The sequence below is a fragment of the Cyprinodon variegatus genome, unplaced genomic scaffold, assembly GCF_000732505.1.
Source record: "Cyprinodon variegatus isolate N-32 unplaced genomic scaffold, C_variegatus-1.0 Scaffold24, whole genome shotgun sequence".
Lineage (NCBI taxonomy): Eukaryota > Metazoa > Chordata > Actinopteri > Cyprinodontiformes > Cyprinodontidae > Cyprinodon > Cyprinodon variegatus.
Genome location: NW_015150477.1, coordinates 728,639 through 739,903, shown reverse-complemented (window position 1 = coordinate 739,903; position 11,265 = coordinate 728,639). Strand labels below are relative to the sequence as shown.

The following is an 11,265-nucleotide window of genomic DNA, read 5'->3' as shown; positions in this document are numbered from 1 at the left end:
TATATATGCCTAAAATTTTTAATTTTGGGCACTTATGCATATAGATCAAACTAGTGGAGGTTATTGCATCATCTCATACAAAAAATGCCATTTGTTGGTAATCGCAATGGAAAAAAAAAGAATCTGTGAAACCAAGATGGCTGACACATAGGGAAAAAATATCCCAACAGAATACCATATCACAATTTAAATAACTACAGTACAAATATATACATGCAACTACTTTTAGTATTAATTTTCTAAAAGTATAAAATGCATAAAGTAAACTTGAGTGGACATATGAATATTTAATTATAGGATGTAGATAAATTTTTTTTAAACCTCATTTTACATTCCTAAGGATGTATAAAACCCTTTATGAAAGTATGAAGAAATACTAAGTTTATAATTCATGCATGAGAGGTTTAAATGGAAACTGCAGACTTTCGAATTTATTCCCCTTTACAGTATTTGTTGAACAGCCAAATATGTGAAGCCCTTCGTACTCTTCACATGACCCTTAAGACGTCAAAACCCTGCATAGACCATGGAGGTTCAGATTTAATTTTAGATTGCAGCCCTTGTTGTGCCGGTACATTTATTAACGTTCCTCTTTTTCACCTTATTAAGAGGTACGGCAATACTTTCTGATAAATTAATATAGGAGAGAGAAACCTGCTGAGTAATGACCCACGAGGCTCCACGCCTGGACCGGTTTAGTGTAGACTTCATGTAAACAGTATTACATAAATGTTCACATGTAGGCAGACGACTCCGTGGTTTTTACATATGCAGGAAAAATCCAAGAAACATCTTTTATTCTGATATTATCTGTTTAACAATTAGAATTTTATAAAACCGGATTTTAGAACATGCCAAAAGAAAAAAAAATATGGTTTTTGAACATTAAAAGGTTAAAGTACCCCACTACTAAAGGAAAGGACATGATAATTTAAATACGTTAGTATCATTCTGTAAATGTAATTTATTTCTCAAAAGTCAAGTCGAAAAAGTAATAAGAACTTTTAATTTCTTCTTAAAATTTATAAACAGAAAACACAGTACTGTAGGTATCTGCACTCTTTGATTTTCTTTTTCACAAATTATTTTAAATAAAACTTGAAGAAAAACTCTTAAAGGAAGCTTTGAAAACTTTAAAAGTCTTTTTGATTTCACCACAATAACGGAATTTCTCTCACTTTTGAACATGCTTGTTTTCTGCATGAGCTCTTCTCATCATCCGATTGATGGTTAAGTAAAAGAGACGAAGAGGTATTTGGTAAAACTGTAATGCCTATGAATTGTGGTAAGTTTTGGAAAGTTTACAATCACCTGTTATATCGCTGAAGTTTTCTTTAAACTGACTGGTTAAATCCGTAATATTAACAGGGTTCTACCTTGGCCACAGGCAAATAAAATTTTAAAGTTTGAACAATCAAATAGAGGAAAAACCAAGCAGCTGGCTGCCGTGGTGATGAGGGGATGAGCTGTTTTCATCAGTTTAAGACAAACAGGAAATGACGGCTCAAATAATCTGTAACAGTGAAAACTAGAAGCCATAGTGCAAAGAATACTGAACTGTTTGCCTGTTCAAAGTTTAGTGATTGTTTAACCTAACGAGCCACTTTTCTCAGCAGTACACAGGAAAAATTATCTAGAAATAAGTACAAATTTCTTAAATTAAGTTTATTTACCCTTAATTTGAGTATGTAAATTAGATAGTTTGCCAATGGAATTAGTATTTTTACTCTTAAAATAAGATAATTAGATAAAATGGACTTGAAATAAGACAATGCAATTGTACTGTCTTATTTTAAGTGTAAATTATCTTGTTCAAATGGCAAAATGTTTCTTTTACCTCCTTAATCCAAGAACAAATGCACTTATTTTAAGGAAAAAAATTACTTATCAAGATTTGGATTTTTTCAGTGTATTTACCTGTATCGAGTTCTCCTGCAGGTTGAGGTATCGCGTGTTGACGGATATGCTTTCAGGCACCTGCTCCAGGTTCTGCCTGGTGCAAATGACTCGGCTGGCCTGGTTGGAGCACGTGCAAAGGGAAGGGCAGGTGGAGGAGGCTCCCGTTATTTCCGGCCCGTGGAGGATGAGAAGGAGCCGCAGGAGCAGATGGACCAATAGAAAGAGGAAGGGGGAAGGGCCGGGAAGGCAGGTCAGCGTGGCGATGCGCATGGCAACTGGGACATGACCCTGCTCTTTAATCCGGAGATACAGGTGAGGTGACTCCACACTGGTGGATTTAAGGTTTACTTTCCCTTCGGACCTCCAGCATCAATTTGTTCCCTCTAATTCCACATCCTCTGAGATCTCATTTGTCCTCTGTCAGTCTCTGTTTTCTCCTCTTGTTTCTGGAACATAGAAGTATGCAGATAAACAGATGTTCTTTTTTTCCTCTTTCTTAGGCTGTCAGGAGATTTGACTGAGGCGTTTTGTGAAGTGAGAAGAACCCAGGAGTTACTGCGATGAGCAAAACAAAGACAAAGAGAGAGAAGCAGATATTAGAGACGAAACACAAACTGCACTTTGTGTCTTCACCAACACACGTCGAACAAAACAAACAATAGCAAGACATCTACAGTAAGGCTTATCAGGGGAGGGATTGTCAAAAAAATCTGTCAGAAGTATTAGAACTTCTGTGGCGCTGCTCACATCAAATCCCACATAATCCCTGAACAGATATTCTGCCAGTAATCAAATCCCTTTGCACAGTAGCAGAGGATTCTGGTGTTTTTTAATTGTTAAAAGGTTTAGACGACAACAAAACGCAAAGTAAAGAGAAAACATGTGTTTCTACTGACATTACATGCATGTGATTTACACAAACGACTCAAGCTGAAGTAAAAGAGGAATATATGGAAAAATCTTCCTAAATAGCATTTAAGTGTTCTGCTGTATAGAAAATCATTTAAATCACAAGCATGGATTTCCTGCTATTTTGAGCCTTTAAACAAATTGTGAAAAATAGCTCTAAGTAAGGAATATTTGGGAAATTCTACGCCAACCATGTGCTTTTGCCAATCATCAATAATTGCAAATTCTAATTAATCTTTCAGTCCGGTTAAGGTCTCAGCTAATTTCTGCTGCTTAGACCAGTGTAACCAGTTTAGATGCATGTTTGGTTTGGGATTCTTCTTCTGGAACATTCAGGTTGGTGCAAGTTTTAAACGCCAACCCATGGATTTATGGCTAACGTTAACCCTTTCACCCCATTGATGCAATGCAACAATAAAAGTGGAAACAAAATTGCCCCACAGTATGATGGTGCCACCACCATGCCTTAAAATGGGTAGAGAACTCTAGGCCTCTTTAAAACAGTGAAGCCGGTAAAAGGGGGATCACACATTGTTACGGCGAGCAGTGGGTTTCTCCACTTTTCCTTGCAGGGTTCTGGATGCAGGCCTTCTGCAGGTGTTCTGTTTTGCCCTAATTGGTGCTCGTCTGCTTTAAAAGCTGTCATGCAAGCAGCAGACAGGAGGCTTCTCTCTTTTACCTCCTCAGAACCTTGTTTGGCTTGGTTTGGTTTGTATCCTGTCCTATGGTTGGGTTTTGTTAGGTTTGGTTGCATTTGCTTATTTCTGTTTAGTTATTGGTTTTGCATTAAGCCATTTTCTGTTCCCCATTTTATTTATCCCTTTTCAGGTATTGTTTCTTTATTATAATTTAATAAATTCAATTTTTACTTTAAAGAAACTCCTTGTGTGGTCTCCTTTAATGTTACCCCCACCAAACAAGCCTGGTGGACGTAACATACATATAATAACCAGACACAAATAAAAAATCTTCATAAATAAAAACACTAAGTATCCTCAGAAGACACAAAAAATTAAAAACCATAAAGTATTGAACATTAAACACCCTTTGTAGCTAGTTCAAGAAACATTAGAAAAGTCTTAGAAGACGTAAGCAAACTTATGAGAAAATTATGCAGCTTTATATCCAGCACAGTAATCGCATAAAGTGTAGATTGTGCTGAAGTAGTCTATGATTTCTACTTTTCTGCCAACTCCTTTCCTAGAATGCAAGACAGTATTAGATAGAGGCAGCATGATGGTTTGGGACGGGATCTTACTCTAAGGATAACAGGGCTTGTTTTGTGTTTTTGTTTTGTTATTTATCTTTTTAATTACCTTGTTTTTCATGTTAGCCATTATATCAGCTGCTTGAATTGCGCACAAAATTTCGTTGGTACCAAGATTAGAAGGACATTATGGCTTTTTTTTTTTTATAAAAAAATGTATTTTTCAAATTGCCATGGTGTCGTATTTCTTCAAACTTTAATCATTCAATCCAATAGAAATCACCAAAAAGATAAAGTCAACAGCAGAATAAGCTGTTTGGCATTGGCATTTTAAAACTGTCTTTTCCTTCCAAAAACAGACAAATTTAAGCGAAAAGGAACAAGCTTTCCAATAATATCTCAACATAACATGTTATATCTTTTTTTTTATCTAAGCTTATGTTTATATTTCTTTCCTCAACGGCTTTAAAAGACACACAAAAATGGAAAATAGTCTGCTAAATAATGAGGCTCAATATATTAGCAATGATATTAGTATTGGTCACATCAATATAGGTCTGATAAGTAAAGCTGGGCCAATATTAACAGACACGAGCTGTATGTTGGTAAATATTGGTTATCAGCAGTGGAGGAGCCAGATTTTTTTTGGTTGGGGGAAGTTGAAGGGATATAGCTCATCTTTTAATATAAAAAATGAACCACAACATTTCTTTTATGCTTACAAACAAGTAAGTAACTTTTACTTTTATTTTTACTTTTTTAAGTAACAATTTGAACTGGTAACTTAAAGGTATTGTGGAGGATTTTTTTAAAAGACCTGCCCTCTCCACTTTAAAAAACAATGGGTTTGCAAAGAGCATGCAGGAACCCATCTGTCCTTGTGCACGCCCTGTTTAAAATGTGCTGTTCTCATAGGTCATACAAGCTTATTACTGTCTCCACTATATACAGTAGTGGGCTATATAGAAAATACAGTTAACTGACCAATTGGAAAGATGATCACTGCTTTTTGCTCCGGTGGTCACGTAACTCCTCCTCCACCGTGCGGTGCCTGCGCCATCTTTGCTATTAGTCGCCGCTGTGGGGTAGCAACATCCTATGGCGACAATGGGCCGCTTTGACAGCAAATCCCATATTATGTTGCGTGGCGAGCTCTCCGTGCAAAGCATTCTGGGATATATCTGCCTCTTCTGAGGCCTTTCTTTTTTTTCTCATAAACTTCCTAGACATTTTTTTTTCTTTCGACCCTCGGCCATTTTCAAAGAACCGCGGTGAGAAATGTGAGCTTTAATGACTGTCTTGACACCGTAGCTGACCACTGATATATATGACTGAAAAATTGCTAACGGGACTAGCACGTAGGACGGCCTTACGTAAACATATGACCAGAATGATTGACAATTAGGATGATCACTTATTTTGATGATCGACATGGAAATAAAAGATTGTCCTCTATACCTTTTAATTGTGTTTGAGTACAATTTTTAACTAAGTAAGCTAATACAGTGAGGTCCAGCACCCCCCATCTAGTCCTGGCCCTTGTTATCAGTCCAAAACAACAATATTAATACCAGATATCAATATTGGGTTATAGTTTCATATTGGTGCATCCCTACTGCTATTTCTTGATTTTAAAGACTACTGCTTATGTGTTACATATTTAGTCTCATTTGGGGAAAAAATTTCTGTTCGGTAAAAGCCCTCATATACTGTAATGACTCCCTTTATTTAATTCATAAGCAGATGTACAATTATAAATGTATTGACTTTACTTTTATGTGTAAAATGAAAAGATAAATCCAAAATGCAGATTTTCTGATAATAACGATTTTATAAGTCTATCACCCTAAGTGTTGATGAACTCACTGCATAATGCCCTTCATCAAGCAGGAATATTGTTTTCCATACAGTATCCCTTCCTTATCAGGCGAAAGAGAAGAAAAGGAGAAAGAGAACAAAATAAAACTCACCATAAGTGACCATCAATTAAAAAAGTCAAACACAACTCTGCTGACGGGGAGCGATGGGGTTTCTGAGGCATTTAGTCTAAAAGTCTGAGAGCCATTAATAACATCACTAGTGTGAGGTGGAGGCTTGCAGTCATCTCTGCCACGCTCTCATTTGTTAACACTAATTATACCAAGGTATAACAATTAATACGACAATGATGGATAGATGTTCGAACATGCCACACTTATGAACTGCAATTAAACTCAGACTTATTAAAGGACCACAGCCTGAAAACAACAAGCCCACCCATTCCAGTGGCATTTTCCTGCAGCAGACACAGAGGTGGGACCAAAATGCTAATGTCATTGTTGCGCTGTATGCTCCGGGGGCCGCAGAATGGGCCTGGAATAGTGCGGTCCACATTACTTCTAATAAATGACCGGTCAAGACAGACTCTAGCAGCCCTGAGGAGGGAAAAAAAAGGAGGCCTCTGCTCCCCCTGCAGGTTATTTAGGCCTGAATAACCCCAAATAAGGGCATCCAGTAATCTGGATCCGGTTATTAATGATGATGGTTGTAATGATGGGACGTTGACACGAAAACCCATTTGACACGCTGAGCATCCTAAAGAAAGAAGACGTGGGTTGGGGGTGCAGAGAATGTGAAGAAGAGAGGGATTATTAATCTGATAGATGACTGTATGGCTGCAGGCAGAGGAGGGAATTATCAACACTACAGTAATAGATGAATACTGAACAGCTGCAGAGAGAGAGGGCCAGAGAAAGAGAGACAGGCAGGAAGAAAGAAATGGAGATCGAGACAGATGGAGGGAAGGCTGGGTGAAAGGGATAGAGGTATAAATAGTAGAAGGAGCAGGAAAGAGATCAGTAGTAGAAAAAACGAGTAAAGGAAAAAAGAAAGAGGTATTAATATTAATATTCTGGGAGAGAAAGAGGAGAGGAGAGAGCAAAGCTCAACAGAGATGAATATAAGACAGACAGAGATGGAGGGAGGGGGGTGATAACACAGAGAGGCACATAAAAAGAAGAGATGGAGCTAAAAGACAACACACAGGGATGAATATGAAACAGGTGGAGTTTTCCTACAGGGGGGAGTGGGCGGATAGGTGGGCTCGGATTGGTGGGGCACGACTGATCAATAATGCGTACGCTGAAGTTCAATGACATTAAAACACACACAAGGACACGGCGATAAATCACACAGGCGACATCATCTCTGTAGAGGGGGAGCGGGACGGCTGCAGCAGCAGCGGAGGTGGGACTGCAAACGCAGAGCCGGTCTGAGACGCAGCAGTGACTGCTGCAACATCTGTATCCTGGCATGCAGCCCTGCCGACGCTGATGGGAAAAGTGCTGCTCCCTGTTATTTTCGGACCACCTCTTTCACATGTTTTAATTTACAGACACCTTTTTTCCCCCTCTCTCTCGGTCTTACAGCAGCGAAGGTTTAAGTGCCAGAGCTATTTCAGGTAGACATCATCTGAGCGGAAAGGTGTAAGAAAAAGAAAGCTGAGGTTAAGATGGTTGCTTAGATGTTGGGAGGAGTGAGTCCATCGCACAGAGTGAGACTAGTTGATGCTGACAGCACGTTAGAGGCTGGTTGATTGCTGCCACGTTTCAACAGTGAACACTTTTACTCAACATCCGCTCTCTTCCTTATCTCAATCCTTCCCTCCCTTAAAGATGTATTGCTCTAACTTTCCTTTCACACTTTAACATTTCAATCATAAAACTAATCTAATACTAGACAAAGATAATTAGAGTGAACAAAAGAAGTACATAAAATGAAGTGACATAGATATTAAATTAAAACACATAGAAGTTAATGTTTGTTTTGGAACGATAAAACCAAAATTCCTGGCTTCTTTGCAGAAAGATGGGCAAAAAAAGCCAAAAACAAAAAAACCTTATTTCAGAAACAGATTTTTTTAATTCACTTAGGTTATTTTCTAATGTTTGCTGGCCATAAATGTTTACATGCAAAAAAAAAACAGCAGAATTCTGCAGTGGAGGGCATCCTTTTTCATTCTAAAGGGACATAAAAAACTCCTCTCTGTAAACTCTCATCCTTTTTCTTTCATTTCTGACCTCTGATCCTCCCCCTGTTTGGAGCACTTTAGTCTCCGTTGTGTGTGTGTTTTTCGGCTGTGGAGGGGGGAGCGAGTTAAATGCTGCACCGACCTGGTAGTGTGATGAAAAATTAACCTGAAACAACGATGCATATTAACCTCTAACCCCACTCTTTCTCTTACAAACACAGTCACGCTGCAGCTTCCGTCTTCCCCCCTTTCCCTTTTTCATTCTCTCATTCCTCTCTCCACATTTAAATCTTAGCCAGCAGAGTTACCATGGTTACCTATTCACCACAGTCTCCCGCTCCGTCCAGCTGTATCCCACCGACTCCGCATCCTCCCCTCTCCTCCTCCCTTTCCCCCCTCATTAGCACTCTATACACACCATCATACACAAGAGGCCTGAACCAAAGTCTGAATGACATCAACTCTCTGAAAAGCCATGAGGAAGCATCTCAGCAGGCCGCACCATGGATGTTACAATGATGATGCCAAAATTTGATCTGACAGTTTCAAGCAGGGACATATAAGAGACTCAACCTGATGTTGTCCTTTTAGGTTTTAAATAAAAAGACTTATCAAACAGGTTTTAAGTTCATAAGATCATTGGGAAAATGTGTTACTGTTGCTTCCTGCAGCAGACCCCTAGTGGTGATTAAAGGAAAACAGCACCTTAGGGATCATCTTATATGCAACAAGTAGAATAACACTTTTACAAAGTAGAGATCCAAAAGAAGACAGTTAATTTAATAATGGACAGAAAAAACTTTTAGTAAAGAGGTGGTTTAGAAAGCAGACAGTTTATAGCAAAACATTGCTGCATATAAAGCTTAATACAAAAAGTGTCCTCTGCACATGACTTAGTTATAGGACAGTTAACTACTTAATGAAATAGGTCTACTGTATAATCTACCAACAGAGGGTCAGTATGTGTGAAGTAATTAATTGTAATTAATGATTTAATTACGTATGTAATTAAGCACTTTTAGAATATGTATATATATAAAATGAATAAATAAATAACAAATTTTGTCTGCACTAAATGGACTCAAGTAAATGCATTATGTGAGGTACAAAACAAGCAGCAATCTCTGCTGCCTCCTCTATGGAATCAGACTTCACTAAAACTCCCTCTTCTTTGATCTCTAAATAGTGATAAAAGTAAAAATAAAATATACAGACAATGCTACTATAAAACATACAGAAAACACTAATATTTTAGCAATATTTGTTTTCTTGCATCTATTACTCTTACTCTGAATTTAATTTGCTCTTTAAATGGCCTTTTGTATTGGCTAATACACAGATTATTAAATGGATGATCAAAAAGTCCACATAAACAATCAATAGAACCACAATGATCAAAATATATCTCCATCATATCAGTCTCAGAAGATAGTCAGAATGTGACGGCCTTCAGCTCGACTTATAAATCACTACATAGTCCACTATAAACTAGTTAAACAGTTTCGTAAGAAGCAGTATACTGATGTTCACTACGGCTTTGATCAAAATAGATCACAATATCCTACAAACTAAATTAACAACATAATATATCAACTCTGTGCTGGACAGCAAAACCCCAGAGACCCAACAGCTTGTGTATTATCATGGCTGATATTGTGGAAGATTGATGTAAAACTACAAAAAAAAAAAAACATATGTACAACATTTACAGCCAACCAGGCTAACCTGTAAAATGCAATTATGAAAATTAGCTTCTTGCATTAGAACCTTAGAAAAATGAATAAGAATAAAATAATAGTGAAGAGGTAAAAGATAAACAATAAAATACTGTATTTTAAAGTGTTTTAACAATATAACACTGCACCTAGAGAATAAATAACCAATATACAGCAATGGACATTTTTTACAGTAATGGATAAAAATAGCAGCAACATCAGAGATGTGCAAAATGACAGCAGCATGTTATTTAACTGACTAAGATAGAGACTGTGCAAAACCAGCATGAATTTAACAACTTATTAAGGTTGTTGGGAACAGTGGTGGTTATAAAGTCTTCCAGCTGCTGGGAGGAAGGATCTGTGATAGTGCTCCCTGGTGCATTTAGGGTGCAGCAGTCTGTCACTGAAGGAGCTCTCCAGTTCAGCACCAGCTTCATGCATGGGGTGGGAGACATTATCCAACAGAGATGTTAATCTAGTTAGGATCCTTTTGTTTCTCACATCCAGCACTGAGTCCAGAGGGCATCCAATCACAGAGCTGGCCTTCCTGATTTAGCTTATCCAACCACTTTCTCTCAGCTACAGATATGCCACTGCTTCAACAGACAGCTCCAGAGAAGATGGCTGATGCCAAAATAATTAGCACCGTAAAAGGGAACTAGAAAAATAGATATTTAAGACTTTGCAGGGCCGATGCTACGAAAAAAATGGTGGAATACGTTTTTTTGCAGATAATAACTGTAAGAAGATTCGGTAATTTTCAAAATGGGCATTGCTGAGGTTATCTGATGCTTCAATTACATTTAAGCAATGGTTTATATTCTGTGTTCACAGCATTGACAGTATAAGAGAAATAATTTGAGCTCTTTAATTTACATTCTAATTTGAAGCATGTTAAATATGATATCTAACATTGGTGCAAAATCCTCCCACCGACTCAACCTGGATGTCTCATCTGACAGAATATTTGGTTTAAAGAGCGTCTCTTTAAGTTTTCCTCAACTTTTCTTAAACTGCTTCCTACTCATGGGCACAAAATATGTTTCCCTCTGTTGGCCAAACCAAAAGGGATTTGGCTTGTTTAAGTAAATTTCAATCCAAGCGTCACAACTAATTAATGTGCATATTCTAAAGAACAAGCTAAAAATATTAAGTAAGAAAACTAAGTGTTTTTTTTTTTTTTTTTTTTACAATTCTTACACTGAACCTGTTACTTTCAGCAATATATTTGAAGGTTTTTTTTTTATTTATAAAATACCACAAGAAGCCCTTAGAAATGTTTATCATTTGGATGTTTTTATATCTTATCTAATTGTTCAAGAGTATAAAAAGATATAAAAAGGAAAGTATGAAAAATAGCATAAAAAAGCTTTAAATGAGAAGGGCCTTAAATATAATCAGAAAAAGCATTGTACAACTGCTTTGTTACACTTATAGAAAGATGCAAGAGCCTTAAATACATTTCTAAATAGCCATAAATGCTAAAAAGAGAAAATAATTATGTTGTTTTAAGGGCATAATAA

At 37.3% G+C, this 11,265-nt stretch overlaps 1 protein-coding gene across 4 annotated transcripts in view; it reads right to left on the bottom strand.

Moving 5' to 3' along the window:
- The window catches only part of lrrc4b (leucine rich repeat containing 4B), a 68,231-nt gene that overhangs the window by 14,488 nt on the left and 42,478 nt on the right, over positions 1-11,265 (bottom strand). For all 4 annotated transcript variants that reach the window (XM_015393150.1, XM_015393177.1, XM_015393167.1 and 1 more), the window contains exon 2: positions 1,918-2,454. In XM_015393150.1, coding sequence (XP_015248636.1) covers positions 1,918-2,169 — 252 coding nt within the window. In that variant the 5' untranslated portion in view covers positions 2,170-2,454. The remainder of the gene's footprint in view (positions 1-1,917; positions 2,455-11,265) is intronic.